A 22,504-nucleotide genomic window follows, 5' to 3' on the forward strand; every position below is an offset into this window, starting at 1 on the left:
CTGAGGCAGCGGGGCGCCGGGCCTCGGCCTCACCTGGCGGCGGGGCGCGGGGCGGCGGCCGTGCAGCTGAAGGGACGCGCACAGACGCATCTGGAGAAGTTACTTTTATTAGATCGGTCAAAACTCGGGAAAACAGCATCAGGAGGATCAGAACTCAGGAGAAAAAAAGAACCAGAAGGGTCAAACCCCAGGAAAACAGCAACAAGGACCGCGCCTGACACGCGTTGCACGAAGCGTTCCGTCACCGACCGTCCCACCACAAGGGCGCGAGGCGCCGCGCAGCCCCCGCCCGCCCCGCCGAGCTCAGGGCGCGCCGCCCCCGAAGCGGTGGTACAGCGCGTGCACGTGGCGCCGGGCCGGGTCCAGCAGCAGATAGGAGAAGGTCTGCGCGTGGGCTGTGCGCGACGGGTAGCACAGGCCGCTGCCGTCCTGAGGGGAGGGAAAAAGCGGCAGCGTTAGATACAGAGCGGGTCCCACCGGGAGAGCCCATAAAACCTGAGTGCAGTGCAGCTTTAGGTTCAACTCCGACAACTTACGGCGCAACGGAAGGAAGGAACGCTGTGGTTTATGGAAGTAGCATTTTGTCTCCATTACAATACTGACACTACAAAATGCAGATTATCCATCTCAGTAACTTTATAACCTTATGGCAAACGCAGCGTTAATACAAAATGTAGAATTAAGCACATAAGCGTAGGCTTGCACGATTGGAGCCTAAAATCCAGCTGATTAAATACACAAAGATCCCATCGCATTCCATTAAAATACAAAAAATAGGTACGGACTGCATATTAACACATGAAGCCCTTCTACCAATGATTCTTTTTTACTCCGCGCTTAAGGAAAACCCCTCTGCAGCGCTTTGAACACCTCCGAGCTGCTACTGGAAGCAGTTTGTGTGCCATTGCTCACAAAGTATGCGAGGAGAATCTCAACGCCCCGCCCCAAACCCGACTGTGGAAGAACGCCTCCAGCTGACAGCGGGCGCTGCGGTGGGCTCCTCGGGTCAGCACCCACTTCTGCTGCCCGGCTTCCCCCGGCAGCACAGCCCAACACACAGCACAGCCCAGGAAGCTGAGGGGATTGTTTGGAGGTTGCTTTTTTTCTGTTGGTTGGGTTTTGATGCGTTCAATCTGGCAACTGAGCATCCAAAAGAGCAAGGGATACATAGCTCACACATCCTGTCTTTGAAAACCCAGTATGGTTTCCTCCTGCTCCCCAACACCTTTTTGGACCAAGGAATCAGGAAAGCTGCAACCTCTCCCTGTGGTTATCGCTGTCAGCTCAGAAGGAAAAGATCTGGGTTCTGATTTCTGCTCCCAGGACCTTCTGTGAAATGTATCTGGTAGCTGTTGCAGGCACCCCAATTTTGCTCCTGTTATTTCAGAGGATGAAACCCCTGCTGTACGCTGCGATGTCTTCCTTTGGGTGATTATTCAAGATGGTAAATCTTAAATTAAGATAAGCACCACCATAAAAGCATTGTTTAAGACAGGTAGAGATTTGATATGTTTATTCACAGCATTTTCTGATGGTAGGCAAATGCCGCCAGCTAAAAATAGCATTCTATTTTTAAAGAACCCAGCACACAAGCTCCATAGCTCTCAGGTTTAGACACCTAACTCTCTATAGATGTTTTATGGGGATACGTGTGTATCAGATACTGGATTATCTATTCCAGTAAGGAGAGCAAGCTTTAAGACATAACAGCATCCAGCATCACAATGCCTTGGAGTTTAACCCAAAAGTAACCTAAGCTCACACACAGAACTAACTCAAAACACCGACATTGAGACACAACTGCTAGTTACACTTCTTTGCATTGCTACTGAAGATCCCACTTAGCAGTCCTTACTGAATTGATCGATCTCAGCTCCATTTTTGACTGTTTAAAGGCAGCAGTTGCGCACTGGAAGTTTACTCATCAACTTAAGAACAAAAATAAATTAAGTTCTGATGATATTTCAAGAAATTCCAGAGTATAACAAACCTAGGATGAGGAAAATAATCTGATCAAGTTCTTAAATTTGTCCTAGTTAGTAAGGGGGCTATTTAAAACAAAGAAACAACAAGAAAAAGCACCTAAAAGCCTTGAGTGTAACAGCATTAGAATGTACGTAGCGTTACTGTGATCATTACAGCAGTGGGGTAGGTGTACGTGGGCTAAGAGTCGTTCCAATTCCATCTGCAGTTTGGTTCAGACATGCAGTGGATGCAATAGCTGATTTACTGATACAGACTAGGATCGTTTCGTTTTCAACTCATACAGGTAACCTGCAGATGACTGAAAGATGAAATGTGCAGCGTAATGCTGAAATAAGGATATTGCTGAGCATCTCTCAGCACAGCACCACTTAACCGTCAGTTTAAAAGAATTTTTGAAGAAGCCATTTATTACTTCTGATTCCCAGCAGCGCTACAGTTGGCCTTCAGGTAAGGAAAGTTCTAAGACAGCAGTTTGCATCCAAATACTTCAGCTACAGGACAGTTTCATTTTACGCCAGCGCCAAAGCTCTTAGTGCTTGGTCACAAGACTCAAAGTGATTTCTCCCATCATGACCAGTTCTACAAAGTTTTGATGCTAAACAGATCTACAGACATTCATAGCTACACCCTACTACTCTGAAATATTGAGATCCGACTACCTTGTTCTAAACTGCTTTTAATCATGCCATATTCCTTTCATCATCAGTTTCCATCACTGTTTTTGATACGATCACACTACTGAGTAATGTATCTATGGACACAGACTTGTTGAAAAGGAGGCATGACTCACAATGTTCATACAATATCGTTGACAGCTGGTTCAACCTCTGTATTACCCAATTATAGTAGTGTTCTTTTTTTAGACAGTCTCCAAAAGGAGGGCTTACTGGCCACAATGTAAAAATCAAATAAAAGGAAAGCGATGCTATCAAGATGACATCACATAAAATACTTAATTCCTGATTCCACTTGTATTTCTGCAAACAAATGAAGTGTATTTATTTGTCCATTTATTAATTCAGTTTGCAAAGATCAGTTTGGATTCTTCTAATTTCTTGGCTGCTGTTCAGCTCACTTTTAGCAGCACAGCTTTCTTTTACGTCAGGCTAAGAGGTTACATCCATTTCTTTCAGATACAGACCAAGAAAATATGGCTTGTAAATTGTTACCTCAGCATTAAAATGATCACACTGCAGATTCTGAGTTTAGTTGGTAAAATAACTGGAAATAATCCACTGCAGAAATAGGTCATCTTGAGTGAACATTTTCATCAGAACCACATGAAATTGTGTTCCAGTAGGTACCCTGCCTGGAATTTCCAAGCAGAGTTTTAAGGGTTTGGGATCACAGAACCAGCAAACAGCCCAGAGCTGCTAAACCAGCAGGACTTCTTTTGTTCTGAGGGAAGATTCTTCAGGATTTCTTTAGCAGAAAGCAGAATTTCCAAGCGCTCTCTCACCTCACAAGTTTACAGAATATGTGATAAAAGTCAAATTTCCCCCTACGGGAGGGTATTGTGCTCTATAGTTATCCTGGATTTTCTTTTGCCCATCCACTTTGTTTTCAAAACGTTGCTGAAGGTTGCATCTTTTTTTTTTTTTTTTTAATGCTGATGATATTTGACGTATGGCAAATACAGCTAAGGAAGCTCTTTAATATCTAAATATCTACCGAAACTCAGGAGTATGTAAAGCTCGCATCAATGCATTTGACCAATAAATAGGAGAAAAACAGTAATAAAATATCACATCATCAGAGTTTTGTTTTTTTATCATATTTTTTAGTGAAGCCTGCAGCCTGGTAGGAAGATGAATTGTGATCCATAAGTAAAGTGCCTATTTTTAGAAGACATTTCAGAAGCCTTTTTGAATTACACATAGTACTTAAAAGATGATGACCCACAAATGAATAACTGGGCTATTGGTAAGCCAAAGGGAAGTTTGTGCAGTCTGAAATGACATCAGCTATTTCTTTTGGATGTGGGAACATTATCTGGTTACGTATTCTGGTTACTCAAGGAGGCTTTGGAGTAGTAACCATTAAATTACGGATATGCTGAATCTAGTAAACATGCAACCAGTTCTCAGATTTGTTGTGATGGCAAATGTGATGATTTTGCAAGAGAAACAGAAAGGAGTGAGACTTGTCAACAGAGAGGAAGAGAGGTTAGTAGACATCTCACTGCCCTCACCCTTCTGTATACTACATTTCCTTGTATTCTTTACAGAAACAGTTGCAGTGCATGCTATTCATACAGCTCTAGAAACAGTTCTAAAAACAGAACCACACAAAGTCACGAGTGGATTCTTAATCCTTATTTCTATCTCAAGTAGATCTAAAAATAGAATTACTCAGTCCTAAATAAATATTTTTCTTTTCATAAACCAGTTTCTGGATGACTATTATGACTTAAATTGTAATCCAGTAAACCTATTTTTAGTGAGCTGGTGATTATTGATGAAGAGTTATTCAAGAGTGCAAGCAGGATGAGATCAGGCACAGAGTTCATGAATTTAAAAAAAAAGAAACAGCTGTGGAAAAACAAGTCCTTAAAATGCAACATGTGTAAATATAAATTCAGTATTTTTAAGTTATGCATCTTCCAGTAAAATCCTGTGCCAAAAATTAATACTTACATATGCAGACACTCTGAAGACAGTAGAAGTAATGCTTATTTCTTTCGTTTCGGGATTCTTTTGAACACTGAAATACAAGGGAATGATACGTACTTAATATTTACAGTAATCACAGATCATTACAATCCTTCATTTAATGTATTTTTTACACACACACTGTGTAACACATTTTTAACATACACACTGTGCCCTTGCTCAGATTTGATCAAGTTAAAATTAATGGTTAAAATTCAACTCGTTACACTGACCATGAGAAGGCACACTGCTGCGCTTAGATACCATGGATATTATGACAACTGAAAACTATAGAATGAAAATGAGTCTGGTCATCTGAGGTGGTTTCAGTGTTCTCAGCTACTACATCTCAGCAATATTACCAGGCCTAAATGAGTCCAATATGAAGTTTGCGTTTTGATAGCTAAGAAAAGTCATTCCGCTAAACATTTTTTAAAGATCTTTTCACATACATTCATGAAAAAGCTGTAATGTAAACTGCATCTTAACACGGACTTAACATCTTCAGCAGCAGCAGAATTCGTAAAGAAATGAAAACTTAAGGTTATTTTTTATTAATGTATAATTGTTTCACATTCATTTTTAATCCTTTAGAATGTTGCATATGCAGACAGCTACGCAAATTAGGATGGTATTTTTTTTCTGAATTTTTATATTCCAGATGTGTTGTGAAGTCTGACATTTCTTCCATCACCATTACCAATACTAAGATATTATTACTAACTAAATACTATATTATCAACAGTAAGATGTTATTGCAGAGTGGCCAATTACCTCAGCAATGTATTTGAAACTGAGATATCTTAAGATGTATTACTTTTCCTCAGGTCTTCTTTAAGTGATGCTTATATTTCTTTTTCAGTTAGCTCGTGTAACTTCTATCAGTTTATCTGATTGCACAGATTGCTGCTTAAATTGATTCACCATGGATTAGTTGAGCCCTTACAGATTCCACATTTATACAGTTCCCAGAATCTGCTGAGAGTCTGCTTTGTCACAAACAGGTTCAGTTCCTGGGAAAGGTCAGAAAATAGCCAAATTGGAAGAGGGTGTGTTAAACGCAGCCCAGTTGTCCACCTAACCAGCTCCAAGATATGACAGCAGTCCCCTATTACCACTGCTTTCACAAAGCTGCTTTTTATAAGGACAAACAAAACCCAACCCACATTATTTTTTTAACCAATTAAAAAATGACTTCAACTGATTTCATCTGCAAAGTAATGACAGTTGTGGAGGAACTAAATCTGTACTGTGAAGCAGATCTTTCCTGTGGTGAGTCAGTAACGAGGCTTTCTCAGAATTTTTTGCTGTAACTCACATGTTGATATACTCAACAGTGGATTAAGACAACAGTGCTGAAACTGGTACTGGCCCCAGTTGTCTGCCTTACCACCCCTCGAGAGATTACTGTCTTCCCAGCAGGGACAGCTCAACTGGTTTGTGACTCAGCTTCTGAACCACCGCACTTTACAGACCAGCATATTAAGATAAACTAAAATGGATGTTAGTTTATGCTAACATACTGGGCTGTAAACTGCAGCACTGTGTTTGCTGAAAGGGCGACAAGTTTCTGACCAAGGTATAGCAGGTCGGGGGGTCAGCGACTTCTGCCGTATATATCCATCCTCAAGAACTACCCTTGTTTTTAGGTTACTTTGACTTCATTTTCTTCTATCTGAAAACTTTCAGGTTTCTTAAATTTTATGTTATATATAGGATACCAAAGCAAAGACTGACAGAGAGTAAATCTTATTTATTCCACTGCCTGAAGAAATTCTCCCCACGTGTGTAGCTTCCTGTAAGTCATGTTTATTTCTAGTGCTTTGGTTAACTTTTAGGGCAAAATAATATATCTGCCAAAATCAGATGAGATTCTTCTCTTGATGGCTAGAAAGCAACCAGGATGCTCCCTCTGACAAGTTTCATTGTGTGAGGGTTATCGGTTTGGTTTTTTTTCTCCCTAAAAGATTTTAGAAAAAAAAAATACCTTCTTTTATTAAAAAGAGCAGTATTTCCATTAAAATACTGTCTCAATATCCACTTTGTTCTTTCAGATTGTTCACTCCTAAACCATTAATCGAATATGGAAATTCCTTCATCATTTTAATGTGCATCTATCCTCTGGTCATGATGAGCAAACTTTCTCATTGTAGATCAATTCACTTTGAGCTCTACTTACATTCTCACCTTACTCACTGGCAATGTTTTTTAGGCTTTCAGCCATTAAACAAACAACCCAATGCTTCACATAAATTCATTTATCACAGGGGAAAGGATATGGAGATGACACAGAGGAATACAGAGAACAATAATGATAAGAGAATACAGCGGTTGTCACCAGAAAGTGACAATGTCAGAAAATAACAGGAGTGAGGTACAGAAGACAAGATTTATCAGTTCAGATCACAAAGTTTAATAGATTAAGTTTTAATTGCCACACTTCTGTCACGTCAATGATTTAGATAAACCAAAAATGCTACAAATATTTTTAATTTTTTCAGGTTATGCAGAACATCACAGACTGAAATTCTGGATGGATTTCAGGTCACAGGATAATTACTGCTGCGTTTAACTGTGAATAAATTCATTATGAAAAAAAATTACAGTTTTTACAAAGTAGAAAACCTCTCATTTAATACTTTTATTTGAAACTTCTTAGCTGTGCTTGTCAAATACCTTCATTTCAAAAGATTATCAAATTCTATCATAATAAGACCATATACCTGTAAATGCTTTAGGAAAACAAAACGTCAAACCTGCTGACATTATTTTGAGCTGATGTTCCTTAGATTAAGAACTCAGGAGCAACTAGAAGAAACTGTAAGAAAAAGAAGCGGTAAAGCCTCATAACAGGTCTGCTACTCTGCAGATCCTGCAGGAGTTACACTTTTGTGGAGCTCTTCATATCAAGGCTCTTTCCCTTAAGAAAAATTGTGGGACCAAACATCACTGGGGGCATTTATCTACAGTTATATCACGATTCGACAAAGGTCAGCTGTGCCAACCAATGTTTCAACACACGTTCGCTAACAGCTAATAATTATTGTACTGTCCGTTTGTTTTCTACCAAGCCCAGGAGCATCAAGACAAAAATAATTTTAAAAGAGTACAGTCTGCAGAATTTCTTAACACCATAAGTTTTCAGTATCATATTACAAAGAGCAGAACGTATCCAATAAGATTGTAATCCAGGATGCAACAAAAGCAGGCAGAGGGTAGCTGTCTAGAAAAGGATTTAAAAATAGTTGGCCTTCGACAGAAGATTGAAGGTGAATGGTTTGGTTAAAGAATTTAGGATACCACTGCTGTTGTGAACTGTTGCTTTTTGAAACTACAGAGATCATAAGGAAGTAATTTTAATTGCTTTACTGTGTGACATTATTAGTGCAAAAAATGATGTAAAAAACAGTGTACAGCACAGACTGGAAATTAAAAACAATTCAGTCAAAAATGGTGTACAAGGGTATCTCTTCAAAGCTGCATTGCTTACCCTTTCAGTGGCTTTTTGTCTCTTAATAACGTGGTAACAACAATAGCAATAACCACCTCACATTCTGGATAAACTATGGGCAGGATGAAATGAAGGAAAGGAAGAGAAAAATGTGACTGTGAACTGGGAGAGAAGGTCGGAAATGTCAAGACTGAAAGCTTCTCTGATTAGATTGACAGAGAACTTAATATCAAAGGAGCAAGATAAAAGATTCAGTTATCTTGTGACTTGCTTTTTCAACTGGTAAGCAGTGCGAATACCAGTCCACTGGCAGTGAGAAATCAACAGACACTGCAGGCAGGGAAATGAAGAGACACACAGTAGATAAATATCAAAGAACATTACATCATTAGGAGTGAATAGGTGTATTTTAAAACTTTGATAGATAGAAAGCAAGCTGAAAACAGTAAAATAAAAACAAGCCCCCAAACAAGCATTAAATAACAAAAACCAAACTGAACCAATGAGCCACCCCCCCCCCCCCCCCAAAAAAAAAAAAAACAACCAAAAAACCAATTAGATCTGGAAATGGTTTATCCTGTTATAATAGAAAGGGAAGATGTAGCACACAGGAGAGAAGTTACAGAAATATGTAAGGGGAAAATGGGGAACAGGTTGAGGATATAGAAAAAGCAAAAAAGGTGAGGGGTTTTCCTTCTTCTTTGGGGGGGGTGGGGGTTGGGTAATAGGAACTACTTAACGTCCTTATCAGTTTGCAGGAGGAAAAAGAAGGGGAAAAGGGTTAGGGAGACATGAAGGGAAAGATGATGAGTGAACAAAACTAACATGTTTAGGAAAAACAACAGCAGCCGAAGGAAGCAAGAAAGTGAATGGCTTGGTTCGAGTCAAGAGATTCAGGTGTCTAAGAGTCACTGGCTCTAATCCTTTCATCTTTGTTCAGATAGAAAGATTTTACTCTTGTTTAATGAAAGGCATTTTAAGAACAGATCTAACGATGAATAACTTACACATTTTTTTTTCTAATGTGCACATGTATAATTTTAAACAGGAGATGAAATAACAGTTGATATTCAGACCATTCCAAATACAGCTGAATAGAAAAGAAATCCCACTCCAAGTGATTTGAAGTCTTCGAAGGTTCATTCCAGTACATTACAAAGTACAAGAACTATCTCACATTTCAGAGATCTGTAATTGTTTTCCATTGCTCAAGTTCACATTATTTTTCATGTCCCACCAAAATTTCTTAAGAGTAGTAAAATATAGAATAAGAATATAGTATAAAATGTTAGTAGTATTATCAATGACCTTCATATTTCCATTGGCTCAAATAGGAAAGAGTCTGCACAACTGACCATTACATTCCACTTCCCACTAAGAAGGAAGTAAGAAATGTTGCCAGTTAAAGAAGTCATCATATGGGAGAAAAATGGCCATCTTTTTTTCTGAATTGGCATCTCTAGTCAGTGACCTCTAATCTCAAGCACAACATACATTAATGCCAACAATTTCGTATACCAGACCTGGCAAAGAAATGAGTGCTAGCTCACTGTGTCATCCTAACAGTCAGATTCAACCATCCTTATTTTTACAAAAAGTATATTATTGGAATAAAGCATGCCCAAATCCATTTTTAATTAAAAAAGCAACAATTAGATGGAATTACTAAACATTTCAACTAACATATTTCAATTTTTAAATCCTAAAACAAAAGCAGCTTGACAGTAGTGCAAGGCCAAGACCAATTGCTGATGTTTTAGCAATGACAGTGCGAACACAGCCTAGTTCCAATGGCATGCAGTGTTTTCATTAGAGGACTATAGAAACAAAAGTCTTTAAAATGAGAGTGAAATACAAAACATCAACAGCCATTCGTGTGATACAACAAAAAGATTTTACAAAGGACAGCTGACATAACCATATATATTTCACCACTGAACTACTACCATTGTTATAGAGTACTTGCATAGTTGAACACAAACAAGCTTGCAGATTTATTAAATATCAGACCTATTTTTGAAGCAGTAATGCACAGTTAGTTTACACTAATTGGCACAAAGTATCTATGCACAGCACACACATACATAGTGGTATAAAAGCGAAAACACTCACCTCACCAAGTCTTTGTATAAAGCCTTTGTAGTTTCTAAGTACGGACCAAGTTCATCTTCAAACTGGCAAAGAGTTCCTCCAATACAAAGATGTTTAAAAAGACAGAACAGAAATTCCTTGCGGTCTGATTCACTAAATATGTCATAATGGTCTGAATCTTCCAGAAGCAAGACCTTATGGAACAAGGAAATAATAAAAGAAGTAAAATAGACCCAAAAAAACCCTTATTTGAGATGAAGTATATAACCAGTACAGCTACTTTTCTGTATGTCACGCAGTTTGCGTTCATATAAAATATATGAGCTAGGGATAGAAGTAAGTGCTTTTCTCTAACCCTCCTTCCAATTATGTTTAAAATTTATAGATACAATAAAAAGCAGAATCACAGACTGTCAAATTTGTGCTCACACGTTATAATGGAACATCCTTCAGGAGTCCTGTAATACATTGGTTAAGTGCTCACCATTGCAAATGAAACAATCAATAATCTGAAATTAATCTGGCTATGTTTGGTCAGCTGATCAGTGCCTATTAGTTTGCCTTTGGTAATTTTGACTACGTTTGCTTTTCGCCTCTGAACTTACACAGTTAGCTCACATTCCTTCATGAATCCCAGAGGAGATCACTGAAATTCACACCATTCTTTACTGCCAACTCCAGTGAGCGTTAATCTGTAGTGCAGATAAGCAAGACATGCTATCCAGCTGTTTCCATGTGCCTCACCTGCCTTCTGCTCCAATATTATGTGAACACAGAGGGTCTTGCTAGATTAGTCCCAACACTGCCAACTGTAAGGGTGGACAGGAACCGTAACAGCACGACTAATAATTGAGTCACATCAGCCAAACTACAGATACCAGCACTGATGCAGGCAAACTGGTCTAAGATAGATTTGAGCTTAGTGCTCTGCGGCCCTCTTTATAACATCATTGCATGTCTGAGTAAAAAAGGGCCAGGACAGCAACTGCAATCCCCTTCTTGGTTGAACCAAAATAAGACGTGGTGGGTAGGAATGAAACATGAAGTTTTGCAGCTGATGGCCACCTTCTGACAACGGGACACTAGACAACTTGCTGCCCCCTACAGTCTATGATCCTAGAGTGCTGACTAATTTAGCCTGAGGCTTTGAGGTTGGTCATGGAAGATTTTGACTCTTAATTCTTTCTGCCATCTTATGTGTAGGAGTCATCATTTCTAACAAACATTAATCTTTCAACTTAAAAAAGGAGCCACATGGTTTTCTTCCAAGGGAAGGAAAGTGGAAAGAGACCAAAACTCCTATTAGTTATTTTAAATGCTGCCTCTAACTTTATTACATCAAATATACTTAATTTTCAGAAAACATTTCACACTTACCCAACTTATAAGTAAACAGAAAGTATTTTGAGCTGCTAGGCTACAAACCATAACTGAAATTCAAACCTGAGCTTGAGATCTCTCCTTTTCCCAGAACTTTACAAGACAGACCAGTATTTCAGGTCACGTCCTGTAACCAGTGTCACTGGTTCAAATATATTGTCTTCAAAGGATTTTCCAAGTGCAAATGAGTGCAACTCTATAATTATTAAGTACTTAAGTTGATTATATATACAAGGAAGAGCAAAATCCAGTTCTCCCACACTATGCTTTGCTAATGCTAAACAAACCTAAGTAATAAAAATTTGTTTTAGCTTATGAAGTCAAAAGAAACATAGTGAAGACATATATTGATTAAGATAGTGACACTCTTGGATTCTTTTTCAGAATCATCTGCTCTCTAACACCTCCATTGGAATGTGACAAAAAGAATTTTTACCTTGCAGGCCTGTTCAGGAATTATACTTAATCCTTTTCCAGTATAACACTACAAAATCATTTTCCTTTTCTTAGTTTTCTCTCCCCCGTTTCAGCTCAAAATATCATAATACTTTTCCTTAAATACCTTCACATATGATATGGTCAGCATTCCTAATCAGGAATGCTTCAGGAGGTAGCTATCAAGTGCATTCAGTTTCATTAACTGGACGGACGGGCTGGGTGAACCGTCTGTCCCATGATTTGGTCTGGGCATCATGGGATTTTCCCCTTAGCACCACCTAGGTACCATCTTCCCCATCTAGTAGAGAGTATCTGGATTTCTCCACACGCACCCAAGCAGTGACTGCTTGTTATAAGGGTGGGTAGAAGTTGTTTTCACCTTTTTCTCCCATTTAAAAAGGGAAGAGGGCCCAAATGGAAACCAGCTTCATGTCTTGACACACTCGGTTACTGCAGTGCCTCAGTCATTTCTACCACATGGTACTGATTCCCATATTTATCTTCAAAGGTATTGCCAGAAAAAAAAAAACAAGAACAAAAAACAAACCGTGAAAATATGTCCTTCAGTACCTAACAGAATCACAGCATTGTAGGGGTTACTCATTGCAGTACTGACCTTCCTTAATTCATCAGAGATAGGGATATCATCATAATATTCATCATAACATTTTACAATGACTCCATTTTCTCTAACAACTCCTTCAGTGTAGAGCCGATCAAAAAATGACATGGAAGTCTGCGTACAGGGCACTAATGTAGCTTCAATTTTTGTCACTTTGGAACCTGGAATAGAAAGCAAAGATTCACTTGAAGCCTTTTGTGACAAATTTAAAAAAAAAAGGGGGGGGGGGGGAGGGGTCTATGAACTGTAACGCTTCTAAGACTATATATCACTTCATTCTGATCCTAATCTCTGCACACGTAGCATAACCTAACATTGCTCTTCCCTCTACATTTCCAGCAATCCCTGAGATTTCTCGCAGATATTATCCATATAAATTATTCACAGGTTAATTCAGATCAGCATTTGATTCATAAATCCAGATAATCCCTACCACCTATCCAACCCACGCTAAGAAAAACAATTAGAGAGGAGCTGATGGCTTGAAAACGTGTTTATTTGAGCTAAAAAAACAAAACAAAAAAAAAAAACAACAAACTTGCATGAAATTTTACAATTGATTTATTTGGCCAATATGATGTAGAAAAAGGGAGTTATAGTGAAAAGCTTGGTGTTTAATTGCTTGGCTTCACATCTAAAGATACGGTATGAAAAAAGGGTACCTTTTGTTAATAAAAAACAACAACAAATGTTTTGGGCATTCTCTTAGCTGCCCAGATAGAAACTATCAAATCAAATTACATAACCGAAACCACAAGATGGAAAAAGCACAAGTTAAGGCCTCATAACCTAAGGGGAAAAAAAGGGTTTTTTCTTCATCAATTTATTCATTTTCACTAACTTCTAGCCCTTTACCCATAGGCTCCTCTAACTTCTAGTACTTTGGATTCCTTTCACAGGAAAAGAAATTTAATTCTATGAGACTTAAAACAAGCTTTATCAGTCTCTAACAAAGAAACTGTTTCGTAAAGACCTATGAATCAAAAACTGACTCAAGATTAAGAAAAATCAGATGTCAAATGACTTGAAATAAAGGAGACATCCTACATTTTCCCAGTTATTCAGCTCAAAGTATAAGAAACTGAGCTATTATAAGCTTTTGTATTTGGGGAAAGGGAGAGGGTTTGTGTCCTATTCAGTAGTTCAGAAAAGTAAACTGCAAATGGAAAAGTTTGAATGCACTGGAAGCCCCTATTTTCCATCTGAGACTTAAGACTTGAACCTGGAGATTCAGAACTTCCTGGAAAAGAGTAACCAGTTCTACAGTGTTACAAAAGTGAGTGATAAAATAGGAAGAAGAAATGTCCTCAGAAGTACTGAAGCAAAACTTCTCAGTTCCAGAACATCTATAAAGTGCTGCCAATATATTTTTAAATGAACACGTCACATATATGGCATAGGGGAGATAAACCCCAGATTAGACATATTTAGAATTTCTCCAATACTTAAAAAAGATTCGTACCTCAGGGAAACCTCATGCAACTTACTATTTACAGAACAGCTGATATAGAACATATATAATGCAAGTTCAGTACTCAGTAATAAAAAGATGATACTTCAAAAACAAAAGGTGCAGCTTGACAATTCATAGGTTCTATAGGTTCAAATGACATCTAGAATTTTTGTAAATGAAAACCTCTAGCAGCAGTCTAAAAAATACTGATTTAAGATTGCCTCTCAGATTATTAAACCCAGTTCCAAAGACAGAAATCATTAGAGCTTCAAGTTCATATCACAACTCAGAGTCTTACTTAGGCAAATACTAAATTTTTACTTACAAGAAAAAAAAGAAAGTATCCCTATTTCTTTGAAGATAACTTTTCAAGTGTTAATTGAGCTTAAGCAGATGCAGTCCCGTCTCCCTCAGACTGCTGACAGGTGCAAGGCCAGTAGTGTGTCAAAAGAAAAACTACTATTTCATTTTCATTGACGCTATTTAAAAATACAAGAGTCAATACGTGAGTTGGAATGCATCAAATGTGTTCCTGCTTCTATTTTAGAAATATGAGAGTAAAGATGAAGGGACCTTAAAGCACATGAAGAACTATCAGGCACTCTGCTACAGATTCAGGAAGAAAGGAAAAAAGCATCCCTACCACACAGGCAAAAGAGCATGGTGTGAAGAGGTGATAAAGTATCAGTCTGATCAGAAGAAATAAAAGAGAATAAACCCATGCATTGTTTACTTAAAATGTTATTGAGGAAAATATTATTGTGGGATTCTACTGGGAATCCCAACGTGTAAGGGAGCTGATGAGAGAAGGATGCTTTGCTCTCCCCAGGGAGCCCATATATTACACCACCATTTGACCTAACAGATGGAGACTGAGGATATTATGGTCTGATAAAATAAAGGTGAAGATAAAAAGCAGCAGAAAGGGAAAGAAACTGAGATTGGACAACAAAATAAAAGCAATGAGGAACTTTTAGAGACATATTTTAGAGAAAGGAGATGGACAACTAACAGAGAAGAGGTGGAGATAAATATGAAAGTGAAACCATAAGCACTGAATTCATAAAGCAAATACATTCTCATTGAGAAGGTAACGGGACGGCAGCCTGAAAAATGCAAGAGGATTATGAAAAAAACCCTTCCCTTGTAAAGTAACGTTATACTGATGTTTTATACAAAGCTGACAGATTCTTTCCGTGAGTCTATAAATAGTTCCAGCCCAAGCTCATGCTGGGGAGAGGGGGAGGTTGCTAAGAACCAACACAAAGCCCACTTACATGGTGCATCATCCCCTGCAATGAAATCTCACTGTTTTGTTTGCAAGAGACTAAACACAGTATTAGAATCAACCTATATTACGTCATTTTCTTCAGATTTTCCAGAAAACAATTAAATCCAATTTCTCGTGTTTCATTCAAGAATAGGAACTTTTTAAAAAAGGTACTCCATGCTGGCAAGTAAATTGTCTATCTGGATTAACATATTGGAGTGTCTGAAGAAGAAAACACCAGATGATTTTGTACCTCCTCTTACTCAAAACGAATTCTTAGTATATTTTCAAAAAATGCACATGAAGAGTAAGTATAGAAAAATGTGCCAACATTCCTCACCAAAAATAGGCAAAGAAAGGGAAGATGAATCTTTAGGAGCAAATGGGGTACACCAGCTGTTCAGGATTTAAAAAGGGAACTCTTCCAGTCCTCAGAACAAAATGCATTACTTCTGTACAGAGGAAGATTGAACAGAATCAGGATTTACGCTGGGCTACTTGGCAAGTGACCCTCCGCTCTTAACATGAGGTATGTAACCTACTGACCTCCACTACAGGCAAGTCGTAGGCTTGACAGATAGTCTAAAAAGATTCTTGTCCAAAGCAGGAAAAGATTTACCCATGCTTTGAAACACATCCATCATCTTTTTGCCTGACAGAGTGAAAAGGAGGTATCTGAATTTTTTTTCCCCCAATTCTTACGTAATTTAATTGCTTTAATAACCAGATAGTTTGTAAAACTGTATGTAGTGGGGAAAACCTATATGCCAAATCCAGGGAGACAAAGTGGAAAAGCTAGAAAATTCCCAGTGTCCTGTGAAATATTTACACAGTAAATTATTTGCAGACAAGCCAAAAGAAAGAAGGACTTCACACAGTTCCCTTCCAAAATATCCCTATTAAAGAGAATCACTTTGGAGATAGCAGAGCTCACATTACTTAAAAAATCCCATTATGTTATCATATGCAGTTTTCACGACATTTTATTTCTCACTTACATAATCAAAAATGCAATTTCAAGTGTTGCCATAAAATTACACGCTATTTGGTTTTGGACTTTCTCCTTTAGAGTCTCACCGACATCTACAGACATAATCAAGTGTGATAAGTATATAATGATATGGTAACAAATAAGAAGTCAATCTCATGCCACGATTGCAACTACTGTAACCTATCATAGGGATCTCCTTCTGTGCCTAGATAACATTTATTTTATGGACAGAGAGACCTGGGCTTGTCTAAATACACTATCTAATCTTCTGTTCCCTCAACTTTGATTTGTAACAGAACAGTAACCTAAAGTCCTAAATTAAGTGGCTGCATCTATTGAGAAGAGTCTTTCTTGAAATGTTATCTCCAAATAAGGTATAATAATAATTCCATTTGTTTAAATGAACAAAAAGTTGATTATGTTTGGATACATGATCAGGTGAACTGAGCAAAAATAGCTTTAGTAGCTTGTTTTATGAATCAATGCAGGCATCAACGACAAAAAAAGTATAAAATTTGACAATTTAGTAACAAAATAAATAAAAATCATTTTATTAATTAGGATAAGAAGTCATTTTAAAAATATTTCAATCAGATGAAGATACAGATATATGAATTGTCATTACAAAATGGTAAATGAGAAGAAAATAGTTGCAACACAGACTTTTTTTAAAGATTAATTTATTCTAAATTTACCCAATGTAGTCCACTGTCCTGAAGCTGAGAGCAACTTTAAATTGGAGATCACATTCTGATCATTAAAAAATGCCTATAACATTCAAATAAGAGAATAAGAGTTAATTTAATTAAACATAAAATCATCATATATAGTGCCATAGATACTTTCAAAACAAATTGCAAGGATCCAATTAGTAAGTACATGCTGTATGATCTTTCAGTTTGGATACTGAATACCATACCAGCAAATGCATGCTTCTGTAACTTTGTGTAGCACAAGTCTACTATATATGCAAGATATCCTCACCAGCATCTACATATGTAATATGAAGATTTCCATACAGGATAATCCATAAAGGATTTACAGTCCAATAACAGACAAAAAGGATTAAAGAAATCCTTGGAAGGAAGAAGGGATGAAAGATTTCTACATCTGCATGCAATGCTTTTGAGATAAAAAAAAAATGAAATGCTAAAATTTACACTTTGTAAATAAAGTTGAAGCTTGGTCAAGCATAGACAGATTGAAATGATTCAACAGATGCAAAATAATTTAGTATGTTATTAAAGGGATGGAAAAAAACATCCAACAGTGAGATTTGAAGTATTACATCTTACTAATTCATATCAATAAAAAAGGAAAAAAATACATAGCAGTGTTGATAGCTGACAAGTTTAAATGATAGATAAGTCAATTAAGAAAACCTGAAGTTATGCATATACGCACAACCGGAGTGAAAAATCACTAACAAAATGCTGAAGAAAATGATGGATTCCTCAGTCTCCACATCATTCAATCTCTTTATCACCTTTCTGGGACACAGAAAGATCAGACTATGTAAAATAATGGTCTCTTCACTCTCAGTTAATTGACAGCTACTGAGAATTCATCATTTCTTAGTGAAGTTTTTTAATTTTTAATTCAAAAGAGACGAGCGTTGAAAATCTAAATGCATGCTTGGTAAACCTCAATCATTTGCAATGTTTTTCAGTGGGAGATGAAATATTGGTGTATTTCCATGTGAATTCGTTTAAAATACCAAGAGGCCCAATTATTCAACCAGGCAATAGCAATATAAAGTAGACATAAACTGATTTAAAAGTTTCTAAGTCAACAAGGTTTAAAAAAAAAACCAAAAACCATGCTGTTTTTAAAGTCACAGATGACAATTTGGGTAGGTGTCAAGCAGAGGGCAGTGAGGACCCGGCACAGCTGCCCAGAGAGCTGTGCTGCCCCATTCCTGGAGGTGTTCGAAGCCAGCTTGGATGGTGGGGGGCAACCAGCCCATGGCAGGAGCTTAGAGAAAGATGACCTTTAAGGTCCCTTCCAACACAAGCCATTCTGTGATTTTTTTTCTAGGTGAACAGATTTGCAGACAAGTCAAAAACTTGGTGACTTGCAGGCAAGTCACCAAGATAATTGAGTCTCAGAAAGCTGAGAGCCCACAAATCTACCATAAGCAAAGGTATCCAGTTCATTTAAAAACCTTGCAATTTTCAGACGTGGTACATACACATGCCTGACTGCACCGTGTATTTACCAGTGCAAAGCCGGCACAGCTGTGAGCAAAGGGACAAACTGCACGTAAGCTGTGTCAAGTCAGACCTCAGGCAGATTTCCCAACTTGAAGTGCGGCGGCTAAAACCAGTATCCAATTCAGATTGCCATTCCGAGGCTGGAATGACTAAATTGTTCCGCCTTAAAACAGAGTAACACGAGGACAGACTGAAATATTCTGAGAACAGCACAGTTGGGCCACAAAACAAGACTATGGGCACCACCCCCCATCACCTGCTTTCAAGGGGAAAGCGAGCAGGCAGGGAGCAGTAACATCAATACTGCACTTTCCATCACGTCTGCTTCCAACAGGTATAATTTCAAAGCAGGAAAATAAAAAGTGTTTAAGATACAAAGAACTTAAAACTACCATAACGAACTCATCCTTTTGATAGGGCTTAAACTGCTGGTCGAAGCTGAACGCCTGTGCTGCGATACTGCCTTGCATTGACCTGAAATGGAAAAACTGAGCAGCAACATCGCGCATACACACTGCACGTTTACACGCGCTGCAAGCTTGCCTGGGCACGTCAGCACGTCACACACTCGGAGCTCAGCGCACCGATCGGACTCGTGGTTTTCCTCTGCCCCTTCCGCCCTTACTTACGCACCCCACCGCTCCTCGGAGGGGAGGGGAGGGCAGGGCAGGCACGGCGGCCGCCCGGCAGCACCGCGGGCTGCAGCAGGCTGAGTGCAGCGGACGAGCGCCTTTTGCCTCAGCGCCGGAGCGCTGCCCCGCGGAGCCTGAGCCGGCCGCAGCCCTCCGCGCCGCCCGCGCCTTCCCCGCCTCTCCCCACCACCCTGCCCGTCCCGGGGCCCGGCGGGCCTCCCCCCCCCCACCATTTGAGAAGCCGCTCCCGGATGTCCCTGTCCTGCAGGCAAGGGAAGGCTTTCTGGGGCAGGGGGCGAAACGCGAAGCCCGCGGCACCCCGCCGCTCCCCGGCCGACATCCTTCAGCGGCGCCGCGGCGGTTGCCATGGCGACGGCGCCGCGCGGGGTGCGCAGCCGCCCGCTCCCGCCGCGGGGCTCGGCCCCGTAACGAGCGTTCCGCCGCGCGCCTGTCTGCCCTCCTCCTGACGGGATTCCTTTCAGTTTTCGCTATAAATCCTCCCAGTTAAACATTAGTCCCCTCTCCCCCGTTCCCTCTACTCCTGTCTATGAGCCGGGAAAACTCCGGCCCCGAGTGGGACCCCCGTGGCTGACTGAACCCACATCATCCCGGCACGTCACTGCAAAGCGAATGACGGAACGCCCTCAGTTGGGAATGATGAAGTGGTGGTGAATCAGAGCTTCTTCCCGCTTCCCAGAGTGTTGAGCCACCTCGGAGATGTGAGGACGTGCTTCCAGGCTTTTCCCAGTGGGAAATTGAAGGGCAGAACGCTGTTACTGAAGGAAGTTATTTTTAAAGCAGAGACACCGGGAAAATGTGGGGGATTTCCTGCCCTTGGCAGGGACACCAGCGAGAGCTGAAGGCTGTGGCACATCTTCTGCTACATCCTCTGTCAGTCCACCCTGCTCCAAAACCAGCTGTTGCTTTGCTGGAAATCTCCACAAAACTGTCACTTCCTAATGAAGAACCTCAGCAGCGGTTACAGCCCTCATGAAGGCACAGCGTGCGCTGGAGACCTGAGAGGAGAGCAGAGATAAAGCCATGGGCACTGACCACTGAAAGACATCGCATGGATTTAAGTCGAGGGTTAAAACAGAAGTTTTATCACAGGATAGAACAAAAAGTGTGCCTTTCTACTTAGTACTTAGGTGCAAACAGAAAAGGTGACACCTGTAACAAATAATTATAACCTTAATCTCATCATGTCTCCACCTACTCCAGCACTACCTCTCCTGGTAAATTCCTCTTGCCACTAATATTACTAGCCACAGATTAAACAGCTAAAGTGAAAGAACTGGTTTGGGCAGGGAGTGATGTGTAGCAACAATGACCAAACACATGCATTTGCAGCTTCAAGACGTGTAGACTCATATATGGCGTACAAAAAAAAGAGAAAAGGAAGAGGAGAAAGAAAAGGAAAAGAAATAAAAAGGAAAGGGAAAGGAAAAGGAAAGGAAAAGGAAAAAGAAAGGAAAAGGAAGGAAAAGGAAGGAAAGGGGAATGGAAAGGAAGGAAAAAAAGGAAAAAAATATCTACTGGTTTTGGTCAGGATTTTCTCTCATTTGTCTGTTGAATCAACAAACGTATGCTTAAATTGTTCTACAACACAAATGTATGCTTAAATCTCACTGAAATCAAGAGCATTCAACTGCTTTTATGATTGAGGAGTAAAGAAATGAGTAAGGACTTGAGGACTGGTTCAGGAGGATCAAGGCAGGATGATCTATACTATGATGTTAATGCCTTTAATATTGTGCAGTCTACCTCTTGCAGATCTGTAATTGAACATTTCTAATTTTAAGCAGTTCACAATGATAAAAGATAGAGTGGGACTTTGAGTTTGAACACTAACCTCATTTTCCTGTTCTGTCATTCACAACATCACAAAATGGAAAATCAGGTATAGTACCCTTTAGTATTCATAGTACTCTTTTAAACATAAAAGTGTAACTTTTTTTTTTTTTTGAATTTCATGCTGTTAAGGATTTTATGGTCATGTTTTTGTGCTGCAGAATCAAGCCCTGTAAGTGTATTCTATTAAGCAATACTAGTACTTCATTCCTTGCCAAATCTAGTTTCAGTATCGTTTTTCATGTATTTACTTACACATTATTTTGAAGAGTTTTATGGTCTTGGAAAAAAAAAAAAAAAAAGCAAACAAATGAGCTTTTCCATGGCAAACAAAAATCTAATTGCAGAGAATCGGCCCTGCCGTACCTTTGCAAAGTGCAACAGTCTTGGAGGCAAGGATCAGCTGGAGGCAGATCTGCATCTGTTTCCAGGCAAGGTGGCAAAGAACCTGAACTCCTGTCTGCTGGCAGAAGTCTTCAGCATCATGAAGGGATAGTTAAGCTGCATTAATTAGCCAAGCAGAGGAGGAAAGGGATAATTATCATCATACAATAGTGAAATAAATTAGTTTTTCCAGTATTGAAATCACAGAATCACAGCTCAGAGTAGGAGAAAGCACAGAATAGGAAACTCTATGTGCAGTGATGACTTCCAGCATCAGCAAGGATATCAATATCCAGTATCCACTTGAACTGGTAAAAACTCCAGAATCACAAATCTGTGGGAGAGACAGAATACCAAGGAAAACAGCTAAAAATATCCGTAAGATAGCAAATAGCAAAGATTGTGGCATGCCCGAATTCTCCCTATTCTCTACCCTCATCCCAACTGCTGGCCTTAGTAAGGCAAGGCTGCAAGGCAGGAGTCCCTGTTCCCTCCAGAGCCAGGTTCTGGATCCTCAGACAAAGGGAGGCACCAACACCTCTGCTTGTAGGTTACTGCCACAGGTTTTCTTCTAAAACACAACCAAATTGCTCAAGGTGGCCACTTTCATATGATGTGACTCGAGCTCCTACCCAGAAAGAGGGAGATCTGCTTTTCAGCACTTCTCAGCATGAGAAGGTCTGATCTCACAGTTCTTAACTCTGAAGTACGTCAGCTACTAGAATTGGTGTTATTTCTGGATCACAGTGTCACGGTCCTGAGGGAGGTGCAGAAACTTGGCAAATGCTTTGCCCCATCAGTGTGCCTGCTGGCACTCAGGACCAGCTCTGCAGTGACCTTGGGTCAGATAGCTTCCAGAAGAGCTGAGTGAATCGAAGCTGTGAGGTGTCTCAGTGGGAAGCTAGTCCTCTTGGTTTGGAAACTCCATGTCAGCCTCAACTCCTGCCCTTTCTCCTCGCTGGATCTGTGTGGACCACAGGCTTATAAACATCACCCGTCCTGAGACTGACCTCAGACTCAACCTATCTCATCACTATGGACTTGTCTGGTGATCTGAACTCATGGCTGAATCTGGTCACTGCCACTGAACT

General features: G+C 39.6%; 1 protein-coding gene and 1 long non-coding RNA gene across 4 annotated transcripts; one reads left to right on the plus strand and one right to left on the minus strand.

Moving 5' to 3' along the window:
- Positions 1-89: 89 nt before the first annotated feature.
- Positions 90-19,555, minus strand: C11orf70 (C11orf70 homolog). Of its 3 annotated transcripts, none has more exons than NM_001277812.2 (7): positions 19,409-19,555; positions 18,939-19,020; positions 17,029-17,101; positions 12,614-12,780; positions 10,201-10,373; positions 4,623-4,689; positions 90-429 (listed from the first exon to the last, which is right to left on the minus strand). In NM_001277812.2, exons 1-7 carry the CDS (start codon positions 19,516-19,518, stop codon positions 304-306), a joined length of 798 nt encoding a protein of 265 aa, NP_001264741.1. In that variant the 5' UTR covers positions 19,519-19,555; the 3' UTR covers positions 90-303. The 3 variants fall into 3 exon arrangements, with proteins under 3 accessions (NP_001264741.1, XP_025006414.1, XP_040556208.1); XM_040700274.2 differs by lacking the exon at positions 90-429 and adding an exon at positions 1,442-3,295; XM_025150646.3 differs by lacking the exon at positions 18,939-19,020.
- Positions 407-3,744, plus strand: LOC121107201. The gene is made up of 2 exons (XR_005840942.2): positions 407-1,444; positions 2,270-3,744. It is a non-coding gene; the product is annotated as an uncharacterized LOC121107201 (long non-coding RNA).
- Positions 19,556-22,504: the final 2,949 nt, after the last annotated feature.

This window comes from Gallus gallus, chromosome 1 (assembly GCF_016699485.2).
Source record: "Gallus gallus isolate bGalGal1 chromosome 1, bGalGal1.mat.broiler.GRCg7b, whole genome shotgun sequence".
Lineage (NCBI taxonomy): Eukaryota > Metazoa > Chordata > Aves > Galliformes > Phasianidae > Gallus > Gallus gallus.

Excerpts from the sequence above, each read along its gene's own strand:
- C11orf70 (NM_001277812.2), bottom strand. The coding sequence starts at position 19,518 with ATGTCGGCCGGGGAGCGGCGGGGTGCCGCGGGCTTCGCGTTTCGCCCC. Across the intron at positions 19,021-19,408 it reads CGGGAGCGGCTTCTCAAATG|GTCAATGCAAGGCAGTATCG; the intron begins GTGGGGGGGGGG and ends TTTCCATTTCAG. Across the intron at positions 10,374-12,613 it reads TCTCTGATGAATTAAGGAAG|GTCTTGCTTCTGGAAGATTC; the intron begins GTCAGTACTGCA and ends TTGTTCCATAAG.